Raw genomic sequence first — 24,399 nt, forward strand, 5'->3', positions numbered from 1 at the left:
TAGGCTTTAAAAGTTACCAGTGAACTGTATCAATGACCAAATAAGGCAAAATAGCACTCTTAATTAAAGGCAAGCATGCATGTTTCAAAGATGTTTTTGACAACCATCCAGTTCCTTTTCAAAGCCCTCATTTCCAAGAAAAACTTTAACTCAGCCAAAGAAACCGGTTAGTAGCTACCAAATATTTGCTGCAGGCTTGCCTTTCCCCATTGCAATATTTTTTTGCTAGATTTACTGAAGTCATTTCTGCAAATGTTAGCTTTTAGCAAAGCATTTCAAGGTCTTTATGAGCACATATTGCTCCAAGTTGCACAAACAATATTTGAATTGCTGTGCGACATGGCCATTCAAAACTGGATTTATTCGTTTTGGCTCCCTTTTATAGCTAGTCAAGGGAGATTGAAATAGCTGGTAGTCCAAGCATCTGATTTATCCTTGGTCTCCCATTCACTGCCCAAAACTGTCCTCTCAACACCGCAGAGCTACATATATGCTGGCAGCCGCTCTGTTCACCCCTTCCAGTTTTAAGAAATGTATCTGAACTACAGAAGGCTTTTTCTCTCTTCGTAGAGTACCAGACTATTTTCTATTTAAAACTCTTCCCTTTTCACATTTGACATCTCTTTGGGGAACTAAAGCAGGCTTTCATTATGGATGAACACACCAGATCCTGGCATAAATTTATCTACATCTAACATGTGTTTTTACCCTGCTTTGTTAATTACAAAAGCCATCTGTGGGGAAGTCAGGGTTAGGGTTCCTCCTTGTCATGATTTATCTTTATCTCTTACTAGATTAGGTACTGAAGTCACATTAGTGGATCTCAAGTATCACACTCATTTCTCTGAAGATAGAGCCTGACCGATACAAATAAAATTACAGGTGAATTAACCAAATCCACCATTAAGTCTGTATCTTTGTCAAACAAGAGGTGATTGGCATAGACTTAAAGTGGCATATTTGGGAAGAAAGACAAAGAGCCATTTGCACATGCCAAGGATCATAGATTATTCAACACTGGATGTCTCTCACAGCTAAAGATTTGAATTGCTTATCCTGATAAATATTTGTAAGAAGAGAGCAACCAGCCACCACCCTCCCCTCCTCTACCTGGACTTTCAGTACAAGAGGTTAGAGGCATAATGGGAGAGATTGTAGTTCAAATGAGAGAGGAAATGAATCAATTTGTTTCACAGATTAAATCAGAAATTAAATCTGATCTCAAAGAAGAGATAACGGGGATAAAGTCTAAATTGCAAGAAAATAATAATGAACTACGACAAGATATATTGGCAGCTGTTTCAGGTTTGGCTACTGTGGTGGTTAAGCTCGACGCAAGGCTTGAGGAAGTGGAAGACAAAGTTGACTCTTTGGATGACAAAATTCAAGACGTGGAAAGGAAGGTGGACTCCTCACAAGAAGATATTTTGATGTTTCAGTATAGACAGATGGAGTATGCCCTGAGGATTAGAGGCCTCAAGGAAGATATCAATCAAGATTTGGTGGAGGTGGTCCTTACTGATCTGGCGCTGGCCTTGGATATGGATAAAGGAGAATTACAGAGAGAAGTGGAAAAAATTTATAGACTCAACTCCTGGATTGCTAAGCAGAAGAATTTGCCTAGAGATGTGGTGATTTACTTTACAAAGAAGTCCCTGCGGAATGAGATTATACAAGCCTTTTACAACAAAAGATTTCAGATTGCCGCCCAAGATGTCATCATTCTAAAGGAAATCCCATCCAAAATTTTAAGAAGTAGAAAAGACTTTGCTTTTTTAACCAATGAGCTTAAAGTTAGATCGATGCCATTTAGATGGGAAATTCCGATGGGTATTGTTTTGAGCCATGCTGGGACACGCTACAGATTGAACACAGTTGATAAAGCTAGAGATTTTTATACTTCGGTCCTGGGTGCAGGCTCAACTTCATCTGGTCGGAAATCTTTGAGTGGTAAGGAAGCTGAGCAGCAATCTGAGGCATTAGATTTGGTTTCCGCAGGGATGATAGAAGTGGCAAAGCAACGCCAGACGGAGGCTAAAGAGCAGAGGATGACTCGTGCAGCCTATAAGCGTAAAGAGAAGGAGCAACGTAAAAAAGAGCCCAAAGAGAGTTCTCCTGGAAGTGCTTCACCGCCGGTGGGAGGAGCAAGACCCAAGAGTTATGCAACACACGCAGCTCTGTCAGATTTTGATGGTGTCTTCTCCAGGCTGCGTGCCAAGGGAGATGGCAAAGTTTTTGACCTGGAATGTTAATGGATTGAATTCTCCTCAGAAACGGAAAAAAATCTTTTATTATTTGAAGCAACATACCAATGATGTTATTTGTCTACAGGAAACTCATATTTTACTTAAAGACCAGAAATATTTAGTTAATGCTCGTTTGGGATCTCATTTTATATCTCCTGCTCCTGGGAAGAAAGGGGGAGTTGTTATATATGTTAAACAAAACCTACCAGCTTGTCTGGTAGAATCAGATCCCCAGGGGAGATATGTGATGATTGAACTTGGTATATATGGTAAGAAAGTACTTATAGTTGGACTTTACGCTCCAAATCAACAACAGGAACAATTTTATAAGCAGTTACATCAAAAAATAACATTGTTTGATTATAGATCAGTGGTATTAATGGGTGATTGGAATGGTGTCTTAGATACACAAAGGGACAAGAAAGGTTCCTCTCCTTTTCTTAAACAAGCAAGGCTACCTAAAGCCTTTTTTGATATGAAAGAAGACTGGGAATTAAGGGATTATTGGCGGGAACGTAACCAAGAGGAGAGAGACTTTACTTTTTTTTCTGATAGACACCAATCTTTTTCAAGAATTGACTTTTTCTTGATTACCACGGACTTGTATAATAAAGTAAAGAATGTAAAGATTTTTCCTAGATCACTGACGGATCATAGTCCAGTTTGGATGGAGCTGATTCAAGAGAAAGAGGAAAGAAGATCTTGGAGAGTTAATGAAAATTTGTTTAGACAAGAAAAGAATGTTCAAAAACTAAAGGAGTGTTTAAAGGACTATTTTGCTTTGAATATGTATAAGGGGACTTCAATGTCAATGGTATGGGATGCAGGTAAAGCATTTATGCGCGGTGTTTTGATAAAAATGAATAATTTTTATAAGCGAAATCAGATTCAGAAACGTAGAGAACTTGAAGATGAAATTAAATTAAAAGAAAGGGCTTTGATTTTAAATCCTTCTGATGAGAGTATTAAAGAATCTGTAAAGTTATTAAGGTCACAATTTAATATGTTGATAGCAGATCAAGCTGCAACCAACTTATTATTTATGAAACAAAATACATTTTGTAATGCCAATAAGCCTGGGAGATGGTTGGCTTATCAATTAAGAAAGAAACAGAGACAAAGAATAATAGAGAAAATAAACTATAAGGGTAAATTAGTTTCTCAGAAGGAATTGATTAAAAAATCTTTTTTGGATTATTATCAAAACCTATATAAATCTACTAATATACAAATGCTAGATATAAATAAATATTTAGCTGAGGCAAGTTTTCCTAAACTGACTGAGGATCAGAAATATGAAATTAATGGTTTAATTACTAAGGAGGAAATTACCTCAGCAATTCAACAATTGAAATTAGGGAAAGCACCGGGTACGGATGGGTTAACAGCTGTTTATTACAAAGTTCTAATAGAGGAGATGATCCAACCATTACATGATCTTTTTAATGGTATTTTACAGGGTTTAGAGATTCCTCCTTCATGGCGTAGTGCTTTTATATCATTGATTCCAAAGGAGGATCAAGATCTTACCCTACCAAAAAATTACAGGCCTATATCTCTTTTAAATGTGGATTATAAGATATTTGTAAAAATTTTGGTAAATAGGCTTATGAGGGTGGTGCATCATCTTGTGCATAAAGATCAATCAGGATTTATAACAGGAAGGTATATGAAAAATAATGTCAGACAAATTATTAATTTACTAGAATATTTAGACAAGAACAACCAAGTTCCTGCAGGGCTCATATTTTTAGATGCTGAAAAAGCATTTGATCAATTGAATTGGCATTTTATGTTAAGAGTAATGGAAGAAATGAATTTTGGTGAAAAGATATTACAAGCCCTTACGGTAATATATCAAAAACAAACGGCACAACTTATTGTTAATGGAGGTTTGTCGGAGGTTTTTACAATAGAGAAAGGTACTAGACAGGGGTGTCCTTTATCGCCATTGTTGTTTGTTTTAACATTGGAAATATTATTGATCAAAATTCGAGAGTCTCAGGAAATTAAAGGAATATATGTTAATAAAAAAGAATATAAGTTGAGAGCTTTTGCGGATGACTTGGTTGTTACTTTGTCGCAACCTGATTATTCTGTAGTAAATTTATTACAGTTGATTCATCATTATGGTTTGGTTTCGGGTTTTAAGATTAACGTAAATAAGACTAAAATTTTACCTAAAAATATGTCGAGTCAGGAGAAGCAGATTTTGGTCAACTTGACGGGTTTTGAGATTGTTAATAAGGTAAAATATTTGGGGGTGATGCTGTCTGTTTCTAATGCAAAATTATTTAAAAATAATTATGAAAGGTTGTGGGTCAGGGTACAGAAGGACTTGAAGAATTGGGAAAAGTTGCAATTATCCCTCATGGGAAGAATTGCAGTGATAAAAATGAATATTCTACCCAAGTTTCTTTTTTTGTTTCAAATGTTACCAATTTTGAAAAATGAGATTAATTTAAATGAGTGGCAGAAGGGTCTCAACAAATTTATTTGGGCAGGGAAAAAACCAAGGGTTAAGTTTAAAATTATGCAAGACTTCCGTGAGAGGGGTGGACTTAAGGTACCAAATTTGAAATTATATTATGATGCGGTGGTTTTAACATTAATTAGTGATTGGGTAAATTTGACAAATTCTGAGATACTTTACTTAGAGGGATGGGATTTACTTTATGGGTGGCATGCCTATTTAATATTTAATAAAAAAATAGATTGGGCTTTTAAATCTCATATTTTAAGAATTTCTTTACTTAGGATTTGGAGAAAATATTATAAAAGTGATTTTAAAGTACCATTATGGGCTATACCTTGGCATGCGATAGAAGGAATAAAAAGAGGGGTTAAAATGGATATGGTGTCTTATAGACAGTTACTTAAATGGGATGGACAAAACTGGCAATTAAAATCACGGGAAGAGTTAGCACAAGAAAATTTTACTTATTCTTGGTTCCAATATAGGCAATTATTAGATAGATGGAAGATGGATTGTAAGGTGGGTTTTCTTAGAGAAGATGAAAACCTTATTAAGCAACTGAAGGATCAAAGACAAACCCACATTAAGAGAATTTATGGGGTTTTAGTTGAATTGGACTCAGAAACGGAACTAATTAAAGATTGTATGATTAGATGGGCGCAGAATTTTGGTGAGCCAGTTTTATTGGACACCTGGGAAACTATTTGGGTGAGAAATGTCAAATTTACTCAAGCACAGAACTTAAGGGAGAATTTTTATAAAATGTTTTATAGATGGCACCTTGATCCACAAAAAATGTCTTATATGTATCCTGACGTGCAACCCAAATGTTGGAGATGTGGTTATAAGGAGGCTTCTTATTATCATATTTGGTGGTCATGCAGAGAGATAAAAGCATTTTGGATTAAAATATGGTGGAATATCCAGAGAATTTTTAGAAGGAGGGTAAAATTTACTCCGCAATTATTTTTGTTAGGTATTGTTACAGATTGTGATACAAAGGAGGTTGTATTGATGTTAAACTTGATCACAGCCGCTAGGCTGTTAGTAGGACAATACTGGAAGAAGGAATCTTTGCCTACATTGCAGGAATGGTTTCTTAAAGTAGCTTATCTGGCAGAAATGGCAAAGATTTCGGCTTTCTTAAAGCAACAAACGCAAGAGAAGTTTTTTGCTGTTTGGGATAAATGGATAAAATTTATACAATTTAGATTGGGTATACAAAAATATTATATAGTTTTTTCATAAGTTTTATTTTCATATATATTATAGATAATTTTTTTATATATATAAATATAAAGTTTTTAATTTAATTTTTATTTTTATTTTTTAAGCCTATATTCTGCTCTGGGAAGCTCAGGGGGGGGGGAAGGGAGGGTTTTTTTTTTTTTTTTGGGAGGGCTGGGGGATGGGTTTTTTTTTTACTTAATATATGTATTGTTTAGTTTTATTTTTTTGTATATGTTGTCTTTTGTTTTGTATTATTTTTCCTTTTTTGTAAAATTTATAAAACTTTCAATAAAAAAGAAAATGTTAAAAAAAAAGAAGAGAGCAACAAGCTGGCCAGAGCTTTCCCCCGTCCCCCACCTCCTTTTATCTCTTCAGACTGCTTTATTATTGTCTTGCAAGGCGGCACCCGTCGCAAGTTTCCTTTTCCTTTTATAAGAAAACAGGCTAGCCAGTGAAAATCTATGAGCCATGTAAGCTTTGTTTTTTCACACAACCAACTATGCCATCATGCCTCTATAGATGTTCAAAGCAACACCTCATATAAGCTGAACACAGAACATTGCCACATTTGAAGGCAGTTGCCACTCTCTCTTATAGAACTTAATCTTCCAATGGGAAAGATGGACTCAGTTCCGATATATTCAGAACCAAACCTTGATTGGTTTGGTTCTGATTGAGCCTTGATTCAAATATGCCATTCAAACATAGCACAGGAACAAAAAAAAAAAAAAACCCAATAGTTCTTCAGAAAGCATGACACAACAGTGACAAAAAAAACCCCTAGAGGCATTATTATTTAGAAAAGACATGTCAAACTTGCAACGTCATGTGATGTCGTGCAACCTATCAAGACGGTTTTGCCATTGCCGGCAATGGGGTGGGTGCGGCTTCTGGATGACGCGTCCGGCCCATGGGCGGCAGTTTGACACTCCTAGTTTAGAATGTCTATACAACTCAAAAAAAAAATTAAGACTGGACATAAAAGTGCTACTGGAAGAGTTAGATATACCTTGGTTCTTGAATGTATCAGGAAGATACTGTACATGCCTTATCATCACAGCCATAACCTGAATTAGCTTCACCCTTAGAGGAACTCTGGGAGGGCTGTGCACTCAGATTACACCCAGTAGCTGAATGAAGATTATTCTAACTCAAGTCTACTTTGTTGGACTACATTGATTGGACTACAGCAGCAACCATGAAATGCTTTATTACAAACATGTAAAGCTCTCAACAGAATCTGTACATCATGGCAACACATTTTTTTTCACATACTGTTTGGACCTCAGTTATATTTGAGAAACAGTTACTAGAGTGAACTCAACTGAACTAACTGAAATCTGTTTCTCAGTAATAGTACTTGGGATTCATGCTGTGAAACTATTATGGTATCTTCATCAAAATACTTTTTTACAAGGATGTCACAAAATACTAATCACACAGAGTAAGTCGTAATGTGGTTTCTTCTGTTTTGGTTTAGAAAAAGTTCTTTGAACCCAAGCCGTGTGGTTTCTGGCTTAGTGTTATTTGACAATTCAACCCCTGTGTCTTTTTCAATTCAGAGTCGATAATACAGTGGTCAGATGCTGGCCTACAACTGGAGAATCTCTCTTCCACAGGGCATATTGGCTGACTTTAGATCAATCACAGTTTCTCAACCACTTTCAAAGATGTTGCAAGGGTAAAATTTGGGGAGATCAACATGGACATTGAGCAATCTCTCAGAGATATAAGGCAGGATATAAATAATAATAAAAAAAACCAACCAACCATGCCTTTGTACAATACTGAAACCCAGCCTTTTGTTTCAACAGTACTTTCTAATAAATAAATTGCTCTTCCACTTTCCTGTTACAAGAAATGTGTTGACAGTAAAGGAAACAAGAACTTTTTCCTTTTGGTTTCCTATTTATTTAAATGACCCTATTTTCTTACTGCCATAATGAGGGAGTGGTGCTTGGCAAAGAAAACTACTTAAAGTAGATTTGTTGGGAATGCTTACATTTGCTCTTGTAAAATATACTGAGCCTTTCATGCAATAAAGTGTTATGCTTATAAGTGTTTCTTAACTATGACACATCAGGTTGGGAGGGAGAAGAGACTCCAGCTGAGTAAGCCAGTAGAAGGTTTACTTCTGTATACACATTATTTGATCTTTCAGGTTTGTTTATTAACAGCTTCTCAACTTTTGCTCCTTCTTTTGTCAACATCTTCTCAATTTCTTGAACTATTCTCTGGAAACCCCATTTGTTATCTGTAGAAAAAAAAGCTACCCTGATTATTTCTACATTATTGGGGACCAGAACAACAAACTTTGCTGAAACGTCTACTTTAAACTCAGGAGGTAAAAGGTAAAGCCTCTTCCCAGTCAAATTCAACTCTTGATGACTACTAGAGCTGTGAAAGGACTTTGGATTCAAAGCCAAAAAGTGCTTTGATGCAAGCATGGGCACCCATGTGTCTGCAACTCCTTAAACCAAATGTGTGCTTTGCAGTTGTGCGATCCCAGGAAAGGACACACTTGCTTTAAGGAATTGCAGACAGGGGCTATGTGTTCTCCAAGCAGATTTTGTCTTTGAATCTAAAGAGATGCTCACCTCTCCTGCTCTATCAGGGGGCTGGACTAGAAGACCTCCAAGGTCTATTCTATTCTATTCTATTCTATTCTATTCTATTCTATTCTATTCTATAGTGACTATATGAATGCTGTTGTGCAGATTTCTTGGCATAATAATAATTTGTCATTCTCTATTTTGGGAATTTTTTTCACTTTAGGCTAATCTGCAGTCTGGGGATTTCTTGGTAGACTCCCATCCAAGTCTGGGATAATCAGGTCTGACCCCACTTCATTTTTTCAGATTAGACACAGTCAACTAGCTAGTGCCATCTGCTAAGGCAAAAGGAACTCATAGCCTAGTTATAGGCCTTATAGGGAAGCTTTGGCAGTGTGCTCCTCGCAAAATGTTATCATCACAATCTATTTTTAAGCTTTGAATATCTCAGGAGATAAAGCAACAAAAAAAGCTAAGAAATGCAGATTGTATTTCAAAGAGAAATATGTATATTCAAGGAGAATGCACTTTGCATAAAATGAATTATTTTTGCAAATAAGAAATGCTTGCTAATACAATTGCTGGTAGATTCCCCCCAAAATATGGCCCTGGACATTATACACATTTTACGTATAATGGAGGCAATGGATTGACAGAAATTATAAGTATCCTGCTTTACATTCCATTATTTATTTTTATTTATATCCCACACTTTTTTTATAAACAACTTAAGGCAGCAAACATATCTAATGCTCTTTCTTCCTCCTGTTTTCCCCAGAACAACAACCCTGTGAGGTGAGTTGGCTGAGGGTGAGTGACTGGCCCAAGGTCACTCAGCTGGCTTTCATGCCTAAGGAGGAACTAGAACTCAGAGCCTCTCAGTTTTTAGCCTAGTGCCTTAACCACTAAACTAAGCTGGCTCTCTCATTAGATATACATTTATAGGCCCAATGCAAATGGATAAGTTTATAGATCTAAAATCAACACAGTTGTTTAAGCCCTTTAAAAATAATAATAAAGGCCTCATTTACTTTTGAAATAACAGAAGAAAAAGTGGAGAGTGGCAAAAGGAGATCTGGGCGAAGGCAGAAGACCTAGACTAAAAATGTGATAGGTAATAAATTAAATAATTCTAAATAAGTCCTCCAGATGTCTCCAAGTCTTCTGGAAAAAAAAAAAAAAAACAGATCAGAGAGCACCCATGTCTACATATTTGTGTCATGGTGTCTGGTATTCCAAACCAGTTGTACATATTGACAAAAGAAAACAAACACTCAGAGCATTCCATGATCCAGGAGGACAAAGAAAAGTTGAACATAGTGCAATTTAAAAAAGCACACAGACCAATTCCATAGATTTTTTTAACTTTAAGGTTATGTATAGTTCATCCATAAGTCTTAACTAACGCCATGATAGATACTTTTTAGTTGAAACTTTTTTTTATATAGCTCAAACTTTTCCAGATAAGTAGTTCAAAATGAGAGGGAGGCAGAGAATCCAGGAGCAGTGGAAAAGAGCTGGCAAATGAAGAGGGGGATGGGGACAATAAAAAAATCTTCTAAGAACTACATATAATCTATCAGGTACTCATTCCTATGCTGGAAAAGGCTGGAAAAGTCTACTCAATCTCATGGAGAAATATTAACACAAATTGCCCATGTCTCATCCTATCTTAAGCACAACTTCTCTTTCTTAGCATTAGTTTACAGCAAACTCATTCTTGATTCCTGTTGTCCATACTGATTCACAGGAATCCTGGCTACTCATTACTGGTTTCCTTCCTTCCTTTCTTTCCCCAGAGACCAAGACCAGCTCAGGACTCCTGAGAAAGGGTTGTGTAGGAACAGTCATCTCTCTGTCAACAGAAAGACTAATCAAGCTTCCAAATTCCCAGTTACATTTACCGTAACTAGTTCTTTGGAAAAATCCCTGCACTTCTAGATCTTGAATCTAGAAGACCCACAAAACAAACCACTGAGTAGGTACTTACTACTGCAGCACTATTGAAGCTACATGCCTGTGGACCTAGGCAGTGTTACTGCCAGGTGCTATTGCTAGCAGGGACAAGAAGTGCATTTTTAAGATAGTCAAGAATGCCAGCAAGGAGTATGATGTGGATGCTACTGTACATCTTGGCACTAACGATCTGTCCCAAAGAGATGTACTCTCTGTGCAGAATGATTTCCAGAGCTTGGGGCAGGAACTTAGCAAGATAGGCTGTAGGCTTACTTTTTCAGAGGTTTTACCAGTGTATAAGGAGCAAAATGGAAAAGGCCAGCATATAGCAGAATTCAATATGTGGCTAAAGGAGTGATGTAAAGGGGAAGGCTTTGGTTATATTAGTCACGATGTCTGTGGCTGGTCCAATGAAAAAGTGTACAAAAGAGATGGTTTGCATCCATCAAAGAAAGGGATTGAGTTACTTGGCAATAAATTCACAGAAATATTTAAACTGAACAACGGGGACAGTGAGTTAATTGATACAGAACATCCATGTCCTCAACAATCTAAAAATTATAGGGTTATCAGTGCATGTAACATAGATGTGTGTGTGGACTAGAATATCAACCTTGCTGCCAAGCAAAATCAAGCTTATAATAGCGAGTGCCACACAAAGTGCACTAATCAAACAGGTGGTAAGAAAATAGGGGAACTCAAGCACCACACAGGTTATGTAGAAAGTAAATACAGGGTCAGTCATAAAGGATTCAAATGTCTATACACCAACGCACAGAGCATGAGCACCAAAAGGGTGAATTAGAAATTCAGAATGAGGGCAGATATGATATTGTTGCCATTATGGACACTTGGTGGGATGAAACCCACAAATGGAACACACAACTAAAGGGATTTAAATTATTTAAAAGAAACAGACCAAATAAAAGAGGAGGTGGAGTTGCTCTCTATATAAGAAATAACTACATCTCTACAGAAATAGAGCACAATAATGATGAAAACTGTCTTGCATGCATTTAGATCAATATAAAAGGGGGGGGAATGACATTGCCATGGGTGTATACTATAGGCCACCCAACCAAACAGAGGTAATAGATGAACTTTTTGCTAGTCAGTTAACTAAGGTATGTAGGAAGCACATCACAATAGTAACGGGGGACTTTAATTACCCTGACATCAACTGGAAGACAAACTGTGCACCAAGTGGAAGATTAAACAGATTCCTGACAAACCTAGCAGACAACTTTGTCTCCCAAAAAGTAGAGAAAGGAACTAGGGGATCAGCCATATATTGGACCTAATTCTCACTAACACAGATGAAATGATAGAAGATATTGAAGCCACAGGAAACTTGGGGGGGGGGAGTGATCATGCAATATTGGAATTCAACATTATGCAAGCACAAGCAATAGAACACAGTCGAACTAGAGTCTTGGACTTTAAGAGAGCTTGGGGAGGATTCTATGGATGAGAATCCTCAAGGGGAAAACAACTCAAGAAGTTTCGGAAATTTTGAAAAGTAAGATTATAAAAGCCCAGTCTAGCACAATACCAACAAAGAAGAAAAATAACAGCTCTCAAAAAAAAAAAAAACCAGCATGGCTGCATAAAGAACTCTCTGATAAATTGAAAGACAAAAAGGACAAGTATAAAAAGTGGAAAGAGGGGGACATATCTAAGGCAGAATATCAGCAAATCAGCAAATAGCCCGAGCTTGCAAAGATGAAGTGAGGAAAGCTAAGGCTCAAAATGAACTAAGGCTTGCAACAAAAGTAAAAAATAACCAAAAGAAAGCTTCTTTCAAAATGTAAAAAACAAGAAAAAAGTTAAGAAAATGATTGGTCCATTAGTGGGAGAAAGTGGCAAGAAGGTGAACAAGCAACAGGGAGAAAGTAGAAAGTAGAACTACTCAATTCATTTTTTGCACATCCGTATTTACACAAAGGGAAAAAACAGTCCAACCTATCAAAAAACAGTTTAGATACACAAGTTAAAATAGGCAAAAAAATGGTAAGTGAGCACCTGTCCAGCCTAGATGAGTTCAAATCACCAGGACCAGATGGATTATACCCCAAGGTTCTGAAGGAACTAGTAGATGTAATCTCAGAACCACTGAACTATATCTTTCAAAGATCATGGAGCACTGGGGAACTACCAGAGGACTGGAAAAGAGCTGATGTAGTTCCCACCTTCAAAAAAGGAAAAAAAATGGATCCAGGAAACTACAGACCTATCAGCCTGACCTCAATACCTGGGAAGATCTTGGAAAAATAATCAAGCAACGAATCAGCGAACACCTAGAGGCAAAACAAAGTCATTACCAAAAGTCAACATGGGTTTGTCAAAAACAGATCATGCCAGACAAATCTTATTGCATTCTTTGACCAGGTGACAAAATTAGTGGACCAGAGGAATGTTGTGGATATAATTTACTTGGACATCAGTAAGGCATTTGATAAAGTAGACCACAACCTACTACTTGATAAGATAGAAAAATGTGGGTTAGACAGCATCAGCACCAGATGGATTTGGAACTGGCTGACCGGCCGTAATCAGTGTGTGATCCTCAATGGAACTGCATCTACATGGAGGGAAATGTGTAGTGGGGTGCTCAGGGCTCTGTTATGGGCCCAGTGCTCTTCAACATCTTCATCAATGATTTGGATGAGGGGATAGATGGGAAACTCATCAAATTTGCAGACGACACCAAGTTGGCAGGAATAGCCAACATTCCAGTAGATAGGCTTAAGATACAAAAGGATCTTGACAGACTTGAACATTGGGCGCTATCTAACAAAATGAAATTCAATGGTGAAAAAAGTAAGGTTCTACACAGTGCATTTTTTCTTAAAAAAAAAAAAAAAGGTGCCGGAACTCACACACATCAAACAAACTGCCTTGCCTACCCTACAAGGTTCCATCCAAAAAAGGTGCCGGAACTCCGTTCTGGGCGTTCTATGAGAAAAAAAGCCCTGGTTCTACATTTAGGCAAGAAAAACCAAATGTACAGGTATAGTATATGTGGTACCTTGCTCAATAGTAGCAACTGTGCAAGGGATCTTGGAGTCCTAGTGGACAATCACTTAAATATGAGCCAGCAAGGTGTTGCAGCTGCCAAAAAAGCCAACACAGTGCTAGGATGCATTAACAGAGGGATAGAATCAAGATCACATGAAGTGTTAATACCACTTTACAGTGGTAAAGGCCACACCTGGAATACTGCATCCAGTTTTGGTCATCACAATGTAAAAAAGATGTTGAGACTCTAGAAAGAGTACAAAGAAGAGCAACAAAGATGATTAGGGGACTGAAAGCTAAAACATATAAAGAACGGTTGCTGGAATTGGGTATGTCTAGTTTAATGAAGAAAAGGACGAGGGGGGACATGATAGCAGTGTTCCAATATCTCAGGGGCTGACAAAAAGAAGAGGGAGTCAAGCTATTCTCCAAAGCGCCTGAAGACAGGACAAGAATCAATGGATGGAAACTAACCAAAGAGAGAAGCAACCTAGAACTAAGGAGAAACTTCCTGACAGTTAGAACAATTAACCAATGGAACAACCTACCTCCAGAAGCTGTGAATGCTCCAACACTGGAAGTTTTTAAGAAGAGACTGGACAGTCATTTGTCTGAAATGGTATAGGAGGTTGGGCTAGAAGGAGGTTGGACTAGATGACCTCCAAGGTCCCCTCCAACTACTACTACTACTACTACTACTACTACTTCTTCTTCTTCTTCTTCTTCTTCTTCTTCATCATCATCATCATCATCATCATTATTATTAGTAGTGCCTGGTTGAAAAATTACTGTGAAGTATGCTCTCTGAACTTCCTTTAACAACAACAACAAAAAGAAGCTGCCTTTCATTTCATAACTCTTCTTGCCTCCAAGGAACTTCATGTAGGTGAGGGTGGATGCTAGAAGAGAATGCATGTTATCAGAGCCATGATGGCACAATGGTTAAAATGCAGTATTGCAGGCTAACTCTGCTGACTGCCAGCAGTTTGATTCTGACCGGCTCAAGGTTGACCCAGTCTTCCATCATTCTGAAGTGGGTAAAATGAGGAGCCAGATTGTTGGGGGCAATATGCTGGCTCTGGAAACTGCTTAGAGAGGGCTGTAAAGCACCGTGAAGTGGTATATAAGTCTTATTGCTATTGCTATGACTCCATTCCTTGTCCACCAACTGTGTTTCCATGGGGCTGCAGAGGAAGAGAAGTCGGCAATTCATTCACATCTAGTCTTTTTGGTCAGAGGCTTCTTTGAAAAGAAGAAGCAGCATGCCCAAATTTATGTATCCTGAATTTCTTGCTGATTGAAGATTAATAATTAATGTTTCAAAAAAATAGGAAGGAAGGAAGGAAGGAAGGAAGGAAGGAAGGAAGGAAGGAAGGAAGGAAGGAAGGAAGGAAGGAAAGAATTTTCCTAGATAGCATCTAGTAACTACAGTATAGAGTTTTTTCAAGTGAGGAATTCTGTTTGCCTTCATACACATAGAGCCTGGCTCCTTGATTTGAATCACTAAGCCATTTTTCTTTCCTGGGCAGCATTCTGCAGACACTATTTCTTAACTCATTTTGAGATAATGTCTTTATTAGGTCAGGGGATGATTGACAGAAAGTTGCAAGCTTTCGAATTTCCAAGAAGCCTTCACCAGAAAAGATGGTATAAATCTTCAATTGTTCTAGTGAAGAGGGTCTCAGTATGGATTTTTTTTTCTCCCTTGTGAATCAACATGACTGCTTTTGTGCTTCAATGTGACTAATAAAAATACTGAACATAATCAATTAACAGAAAAAGCCTATACAGAAGAAAGGGGGCTGTATCTTTGATGCTGAGATTGCATTTTCAGAAATGGCATCATCTCCCACTATTAGATAATCCTACCAAATCTGGCCTTGACTGACCTCTTTTACTTACTAAAACAGCTCAAGCTTTAAATATATAAATACCATCTAGTTAGTTGCTCTTTTACTATTTTCCAACCAAACGATGTGTAGGTCTCTAAGCATGAATACCAGTTTCACTTTAATGGCTAAATATTTTACATTTTCATAATGACAAAAACTAATTATTTGCTTGGTTTTCCTCATTGCAAATTTTGGAAGAGTCCCCCTGCTACAATGTGTCTTCTCTTGTCCCCCACAATCCTATGCCTGCCTGGGGAATCTTCATCAGTGCACTTCAGACTCTAAGCCAGTGGTTCTCAACCTTTCTAATGCCGCGACCCCATAATACAGTTCCCCATGTTGTGGTGACCCCCAACCACTTATACATCACCGGGTGCCAGGGGCATGGCCAAAGAAAAGGGGGGAAAAATGGCGGACAGCCTTGTTTGGCGACCTCCGTGAAATGGTCGTTTGACCCCAAATGGGGTCCCGACCCACAGGTTGAGAACCACTGCTCTAAGCTGTTGCAAATCAAATCACTTTTTCTAAGAGAAAAGAGGGGGTGAGGGAGTCTTGTCACCTGGGTCTTCCCTATGTCCAGATGGTTAACCACCCTAGTTTAGAAACTCGCAAGCTTAAACCTCATTAGGGGAAGATAAAGACACTTTCTCGGTGAATCTCAACTTGGAATTGAATAGAGTAGACACTTACTTGGCCACCATATGAGAGTGGTTTGTCAATACTTTCTTTTGGAGACGTTTTAATATATAAAAACACAGTTTAGGAGAGTCCAGAAATTTCCTAGTAGCATCCCATCCAAATATTAACCAGCTCCAATTCTATTTAGCCTTTTTCAAGATCAGCTGCCTTACTGTGGATTTTTGGCCAATATGGCTATAGGGCAGTTATTCAGAAAAGCAAATAGTCAAACAAAATGAAATAAAGGAATATATTTGGACAAAGGAAGTTGTATTAGAATCAAACAAGACAGAACCTGAATATTTCATCCAGCAGTCCTGCTTCCTCCTGCTTCTATCTATTGTTTGTTTGGGTTTCCATCATCAATTTTATCTTATTTAGTAATTGTGTTGATTAAATAATGTTTTGGAATTGGCATGTTTTTTTTAATTGCATTTGATTAAAGCTGGTTGATTCTTAAACTTTCTCTAAAATTGATTTAATGGGCTTCTTTTACTGACAGCGAAGTGCATGAATCCTACCCGTAAACTGCTTTGAAAGGTATTTTAAAAATTCATTTTCTAAGTAAATAAAACCAAGGGTTATGTGGCATTTTGATCTTCAAGAAGTCCCTTCTCAAGCTTAGAAACTAAAGAATGAACTGTCACCCCGTAAGTCCTGCCAGCAAAGTACCCTATTGAGTGCAGCATAGGAGTTTTTCAAAGCTTGTACCTGATGCCCTAAACCAGCAGATGTCCTCCCTATTACAAGAACTGGAGGAATGAGCCCAAAGGGCAAGGATTAAATGGCTCTGGAGAGAAGATTCACTCACCCTACCTCTCTCTGAGAGGTAGTCTGGGTTAAGAGATTAGGGCGGAAAACAGCTATGGACTACTTGTGTAAGAGACAGAATACAAAACTCACATCTTGCTCCTATTTCTTCTGGGTAAGGAAGATACAACATTTTAAGTACCCAACTTTACTTAGGCAGATATGCTAACTATGTTCTTGCTATGTCTTCTTTTGTACTAACTGTAGAGGAAGTCTAACCTGTTACAATTCCCACTCTCACATCCAATTCTGTATGCACAACTAGCATTTCATATTGCTAGGAGATCAACCTTTGAATCCTTACTTCAGTCCCATTCATGGAAGTACTGAGAAGTGATTACAGAGTATTAAGCAATGATTCTTACCCATGTTGAATTATTTTGACTATGCCCCTTAGGGAATGACTTCCTAACTCTACATTGATGTGGATGTATCAAAGTCTGTAGAATTAAAACCAGCTTGGCCTGCAAGTTGCCCTCTCATCCTCCTCTTTACCATTAAACAGCTTTGTTCTTCCACAAGAAGCATCAGATTTATTTGATTATATTTGTAAAGAAAAGATATTTCAATCAAACCAAGTCAAGCAATTGGGGCTATATAGCTTAATCACAGCTCTGCTCTCCTCTATTAACTTTATGTCGGTATTAAGGAGAAATCAATCAGCTGAAATGAAGCATTAGCCACAATTTCCTCCTCATTGGGAAAAGCAACAACAGGCAAAGGTTCATTTGCAACTGAAATTGTTCCTAAGGGTGACAAGAGCTGAGAGTGGTTCAACTCCCCAAATGAGAGAAGCTCCTTCTACGTTCCCCAACTCCTTTGCCCCCCCAAATATAGAGTATATACCAATGTTCCTGTATATCTCTTACATTTATCCTTAAATCAGGGGGCTTACAATTTATTTAGCAGTACAGAAGCCCATAATGGAAAGGAATGCATCATAAATGCTACAGCTACCTTGCATTCCATGGTTACCCATAATTAATGCCACTTGTGTATCATTTTCTTGTACACAGCAAATGCTAAACTGCAGTTGGACATGCTAAACACGTTTTACAGTATTCGTACTCTTATAGCAGCAGCAAAGCAAACACAAGTCCTTGAAAAATCCTGGTACGTTTTAAGATTTACAAAATAGAAAGCTAATAAACATAAGGAAGACGTTCTTCTACCTAATTCTTTCTCAGTTTTTTGGTAATTTTTTAAATCCCCTGAAAACTAGACACTTGCTGAGTTCAAATTTCATAGTAAGCTTGTTTAGCCATAGTCTGCTGGAACTAGCTTCAAAGACTGTTTTGTTTACTTATCAAATTTATTTGCCATCCATCTCATCCATCTCACAGTTCAAAGTGAGATTCCACAATGGCTAGATTTCTGCCCCAATATACTGCTAGATGGCTAGCATAACATGCAATATGGTCCTTCACTTTGGTCCTATCAGAAAGTTTTCCAATATTCTAAAACAAGCAACCCAAAATGCCTCTTGTTTCCTACAATGCTTCTTACTCAAAATGTTAAACTCTGCTAAAAAAAAAAACATTAGTGAGAAAATTGCATCTCTTAAACTGTCATCAGGTATCCATTTCTGCATTTTGTCAGCCTTTCTCAGACCATTTTCCAGAACCACAGTAAACCTCACATTCAGATGGAAAGGCATTAAAGGGACAGGCTTGTTCTATCTTCCCTATACATAGTATAGAGTTGCACTGTACCCAGGTAGTTTATGGATTGCCCAGATTGCTTTCTGCTCCAGTGGCCCAAGCAAATCAATGGCAAGGTGCAAAAGAGATGATTCTCCCTACAAGCAGGGACAGCCTCTTGCCTGCTTCCCAGTTTGCAAAAGGATGCTCATCACGACTGGGCAAAGGGAGCCTCCAATACATACATGGATCTCCTGAGCTGCCATGTTTTAACTCACAAGCAGCACTAAAAAGCAGCCTTAGTGACTGCTTCACCGGTCCCACTGGCAAACGTCCAAGGCTTCTACTTCTTCTAAACCTGTTAACAATGCCATTTGGTTTCCATCAAGCTCTGATTGGGATTTAACAATATAGACAACTTCTCCTAGTCCCCAGGAAATTTAGATCATCGAATTGCAGGGGGGACAGAATTCCTACATCTGCAGTTCTTCCAGCAAATCCTGCAAATGCACAAGCAGGGACTTTCAGAAGACAACAGCTGCAGAGGAAAATGGAAGAGCTCCTTATTCACAGAATCCTAACAGCTGAGAGGGACCAAAAAGCTACTTTTGCCAATCCCCACCTGCTAAATCTCCACTCCTTTCCCATCCACAGCAGTCCCTATGCAGTTTGCTATGGGGGAGGAGAAAAAAGGGCTGTTGGAATAAATTCCTTCTGATAAGACAGGAAACAAGCCTACCCACCCGTCTTAGTCCCCCCCCCCAAGAGAAACTTATGATGGTTAGGAGAGACTTTTTGTTTTCCTTTAGCAATATGGATTCAAATTGAAAATCCACCCTTCCCCTTCACACCCACTATGTACACACCAGCACAATTGTCATTTGTTCTTAAATTAATTGGAGTATGTTTTTGTTTTGTTTTTTTCCCAATGAGGCCCTATGTATTCTTTTGCAAAATTTCAGTTCTTCCTGCGAATGGCTGCCCGAACGGCCAAGCCCTGGAACTGAAAAGGGTTCTTGGCTGTTCAGCCTCCACAGATGCCCAGGGCTCACAGAAGGGCAGAGATGAGAGGGATATTCTCTGCAAATCTACACCAGCCACACACACATCTGTCAGTGCCCAGCTCCTACCGCCTCAACCTCGGGCAAGATGAGATTTTAAAAACCCAGCCTGCTGTCAACACAGGGCTACTGCAGCCTTCAAGGCAGCCACCCTCTGCAGCAAGGCACCAGTGCCAAGACTTCAGAAACAAGCCAGAATTTACGACACATTCACCCACCCTTTCTCCCCCTTATTCCCTCCATTACTTCAATCACATTTCTGATTTCCCTGAAATCACCAGGCTGGGCTGGGCCAGGCAGCTGAGGGGAAGGATCTCCCTCTGGGGAGATCCCTCAACCACTGCTGCTGAGATAGGTGTAATCCACTCAGGGCTGCAAGGAAAAGGGTCCCTTCCAGGCTCCTCTAGCAGGCAAAGGGCTCTCAGGCATTTTCACCCCCATCCCAGGACTTCCAACCTTTTTACACTTAAAGGGCTCCCCTAAAAGAGAGGAATGCTCCACTTGCATTTTTTTTTCTTATTCAAAGCATAACTTAGCAGAGCCCCCTGAAACTCAGGGACTATTTTCCTGTTCCTTCATTTGAGGCTCTTGCTTTTTATCATAGGCGAGAAACAAGTGAGCAGCACCCCGGAAGAACTGAAAGAGCCTGCCTTTCATCTCACAGGCCACTTCGGATTTTTCCCAAGCCGGGGGAAGGGGGGAGAGCGGGCTATTTCCATCAACTGCAGCTTCCAGGGTGGGTAGCCTGGTAGTCCCTTTTGGAAGCAAATGGAGTCAGACAGCGCAACCTGGGCCAGCATTAGCGCCCTTCGGCAACCTTTGCCCCCACACCCCCCTTGTCTAACAGTTGTGGGTCTTGTGGGTCCGCCCAGCCCATCCCCGGAGGCTTCTTTCCCCGGAGGAGCTCCGCGGCGTCCAATAGCCAGGTGCACCAGGGCGGGAGAGGCTCGTTTGAGGAAACATGGCAGACCAGGCCGGGCGACAGGATGGCCTCTCGGCAGCCCTCTCGGTCAGACTTCAGCGGGAAGCTCGGGCGCAAACCTCAAGCCGCACAAAGCCAAAGCACCGCCTGGCCCGCCTGACCTCGGGGAACTTGGCTTGAGAAGACTGCCGGCGGACAGGCCTCACGGATGCCGCGCGGACTCCCTTGGGCCGGGGTAGGCAACCTTGGCTCTTTTATGACTCGTGGACTTCAACTCCCAGAATTCCTGAGCCAGCTATGCTGGCTCAGGAATTCTGGGAGTTGAAGTCCACGAGTCATAAAAGAGCCAAGGTTGCCTACCCCGGCCCTAGGGGCATTTCTAGCCGGCTGTTTAAATAGTGGGGGGGGGGAGGCGCCGAAGGTCCGCCAACGTGGCCGAGATCGGGCGGAGGCGCGGCAGGGCAAGCCCGCTTCGCCTGGTGGGACTGGAGGCATTTCTCTGCCCGCCACCTTGGAGCAGCGATGGGCGCTGCCGCAAGACTGGCCGTCGCCAAAAGTGAGAGCGGTGGTGGCGGCGTGCGGCAAGCCCTGGATTCTGCGGGAAGCGCCGCCCCGGCGAGACCCGGGGACTGTAGCCAACGCCGCCTTTTGCAGTGGGGCTCGCGAAGGGTCGCGGACTCTGCCTCCTCCCGGTGAACAGGCGCGAGAATGACGGTACTGCTGTTCTTTCGACTGAGGAGGAGGGTCGGGAGGGAGCGAAATAATCTGATTTTATTTTTTTAAAAGGAGGCCACCCTCCCGCCCATCCCTCGTACGTTGCTTATTTCACTGCTCTTCACGGCGTATTAGCGACCCTTTCTCCGGCAGGTCAGGCGAAGATCCACCGGTTCGTTAGGATCAGCACTTTGAGCTCTCGCCTGCCACCGACCTTGCAGCCCTGCCCGAAGTTGGTCCTCACCCACCCGCTGCATCCCTCCAACCTCCAACGTTTCGTTGCTGGAGGGGAAAGAGCCGGGTTTCAAACCCACTTAGAGATCCCAGACCCCTTTGATGCAGGAACTTTGTGGGGTGGCTTGGCTGTTTTTCTGGGCTGTGACAAAAGCGCTCTGCTTACGCTCAAGCCACCCTTGGGTAAAGCTTTCACGGCGCTCGGCTAAGGCCTAGCGAGTGGCCGATTTCTTTCGTCGCTAAAATGAAGCCATCTTCGTGGAAAACCTACCATAACCTGATCCTAGCCTGACTGTTGGGAGCCATCCTGCAAGGCTGGGCGACAAACTCTCGCAGACGTTTTAGTGCAGGAACCGTGCGCGCAGGATTGCGCTGCGCCGCGGCGCCCCAGCAGACCTCGAATTGAATCAGACTCTCTCTGGAATCGACTTGGAACCGCGCCGCGAACAATTTGTATTCCCTTCGCGCTAGCTAGACGCTCAGGACGCCCCCCCCCCTTGTTATTTCGAAACTATCTTAAGGTGCTGCACTTCGCCGGATAAAGCTGGTGTTTCCTGGCTCTTCTTCCCCTCCCCCAGCCCTGTTGTTTGGGGTCTGATCTGCCTTATCAGAGTTTTCACTGACGGCTCAGTAACCAATTTAGAGGAAAAGAGCGTCTGGTATCTCAAAAGGAGTAATTAAGGCGGATGGGTTTAGCGCGCCCTCTTCGCCAGTAAACAGATTAGTTGCAGCCTCCTTTTTTCTTTCAACAAGGCTGGAAGAGTTTTCAAAGCAGCAGTAGATGGTTTTAACAATTCACTGCGCTTTGAAATAGACTGGGAGACTTGAAATGCACCATATGGATTGCCTCAATTCTTTCTTGCACCCTTTTCTTGGCCAGCAAGTTTCATTCAGAAAAGTTCCTAACCATTTTGCAAGAGTTTTCAGCCAATATTGTTGGTATAAAGTTCTTTCTCCCCGCGGAAGAAAGCACACCTGTACGCGCGTGCGTGCACGTGCAGGAACATATGCAAAGGACATCCTCGGATACTGTATTTCTTAGATATTAAGCATAAAAGATGCGGTCGGCTGTTCTTTCCCGAATCCAAGCCACCCACTCACTTTTGAAAATGCAAACTTTTCTATTTCTAGAAGGGAATCTCCCTTCCAGCACCACGACGGTCGGAATTTTCTTATTTTAGAAATGTAAATCTGAAACGTACCTCACATTTAGAACCGATTTACGTCTTTTTGTTAAAGACAGGACAGATTTGGAAAAGTTACATTTTCTCTCCGCCTCCACAAAAATTACATGGCAAGGGGGACTGTGTGGTATGTTTAGATCTTTGATTTATTCCATATGTGACATAGACAGCTAAAAACAACCCGACTTTTCAGTTTGTTACAAAGTCACCATTTTTTGCAACCAACTCAAGTAGGGCTTAAGTTGTTTTTCAGTAAAGGAGCAGAGTTACGGCCGTAGATAAAAGCAGAATCTGACTGAGTAACCCGGGTTGGCCGCTTCCCCCTCTCTCTTGAAGGAAATTGGTTGACAGAGGCAGGTTGGAGATGCCTTGTAAAATAGGAGTGGTGGTCCTTAGCTCTTACCTGCTGCTTGCCCCAAGACTCCCGATCCGGCCAAACGAAGAAGGAGGAGAAATCCCCAGAGCAGAGGAACTGTATCCATTTCGGGGAGGATGGAGAAATCCTTGATGGCCAAAGAGCGATTCCTCCCAAGGCGCGCTGGGATCCGGGAGAGCGGGGATTTTCTTTCGCAACTCTCCGGATTCCGTCCCAGAATTTCCTCTGACGAAGAATCCGGTCCGGTGGCTTCCTTCTCCCGGCTCCGCAATAAACCCACTCCCCCCAAAAGATCGGCGAGAGCTGGAGGGAACTCCTGACGTTCAGCACGAAAAAGAGGCACCGGGCAGCCCTACGGAGGCGCGCTCAGCCGGCGATACACACGGAGCAGAAGAACCGCACGCACACACGCCCAGGAGCACGCGAGAGACCCCCGTTCTTCAGAGCGGCGTCGCCTTTAGCACAGCATCCCTGGCAAGGTCCTTCGCAAAGCCTCCGAGAAAAGAAAAAAAAAAAAAAAAGCGGGCCGCCTTGGCATCGCACCCAGCCAGCCGCGCACCCTCAGTCCTCGCCCGGCGGCGGAGAGCGAGACCGCAGCGACCGGCGCTCCCGGCGAAGGGCGATCTCCCCAGCCCGCGGCGCCCGGCTGCTTCCCCCGCGCGTTGCCACTTCGCTCCCTCAAGCGGCCGCCGGTCAGCTTCACGCCTGAGGCGTTTTCCGGATGCGGCGCCACTAACGGCCACTCGAGTGCTGCTCTGTCGTCGCCGCCGCCTCCTTCCTCCGACGCGTGGGGTCTTGACTGAAGCCGCGCGGACGGGCTTTGCTGCTCTTCCCTTTCTCTGCCTCCGCCTCGGCTTCCTCGCCGCCTTTTCAGGCAGAGCAGCATGTGGATGTCAGACAGAAAGGCAGAGCTATCCGATTACACGCTCGCCCAGGGCCCGCCCCTTCTATGTTTCTCATTTAAACAAAACACCCCGAGAGGGGAGGGGAGGGGAGGCGGGGGGAGCCCGCGAAGCGCCGCGCAGTCCACGTTCAGAACTCGGCGGGGATCCAGCGGGGAAGCGAAGGCAGAGCGAGGCGGTGAAGAAGCCTTCGCCGTCCTTTCCTGCTGCACCAAGATTGAGAGTCTCCCCGGACCGGCCCCGACTTTCTGGGCTGCAGCCCACGCCCGGCTCTTGGCAGAAGCAACAAGTCCGGCGCGGAGGCCTCCTCCTCCTCCTCGCTGGGTGTCTTGGCTGGGGCTGTCGGTGGGGCGCTTCTCCCCGCTCTCGGGAGGTCGCGTGAACGTGCTACATATTGCATCCCTCCATAAAGTGATAGGTATTTAAAATTATACACGCAGACTGTCGACGGAAGGTGATAGCTTCAATGCTTAACAGCTTTCTCCAACTATAAACCGGAGTTCTGCGC

General features: G+C 41.5%; 1 protein-coding gene across 4 annotated transcripts in view; it reads right to left on the bottom strand.

Moving 5' to 3' along the window:
• The window catches only part of NRP2 (neuropilin 2), a 218,001-nt gene extending 194,186 nt beyond the window's left edge, over positions 1-23,815 (bottom strand). For 2 of the 4 annotated variants that reach the window (XM_039341563.1, XM_039341562.1), the window contains exon 1: positions 23,017-23,815. In XM_039341563.1, the coding sequence (XP_039197497.1) occupies positions 23,017-23,095 (79 nt within the window). In that variant the 5' untranslated portion in view covers positions 23,096-23,815. The remainder of the gene's footprint in view (positions 1-23,016) is intronic. The other 2 variants (XM_039341564.1, XM_039341565.1) reach the window with 2 other exon arrangements.
• Positions 23,816-24,399: the final 584 nt, after the last annotated feature.

This window comes from Crotalus tigris, unplaced genomic scaffold (genome assembly GCF_016545835.1).
Source record: "Crotalus tigris isolate CLP2741 ecotype Arizona unplaced genomic scaffold, ASM1654583v1 scf7180000017767.837487, whole genome shotgun sequence".
In the NCBI taxonomy this organism is placed as follows: Eukaryota; Metazoa; Chordata; class Lepidosauria; order Squamata; family Viperidae; genus Crotalus; species Crotalus tigris.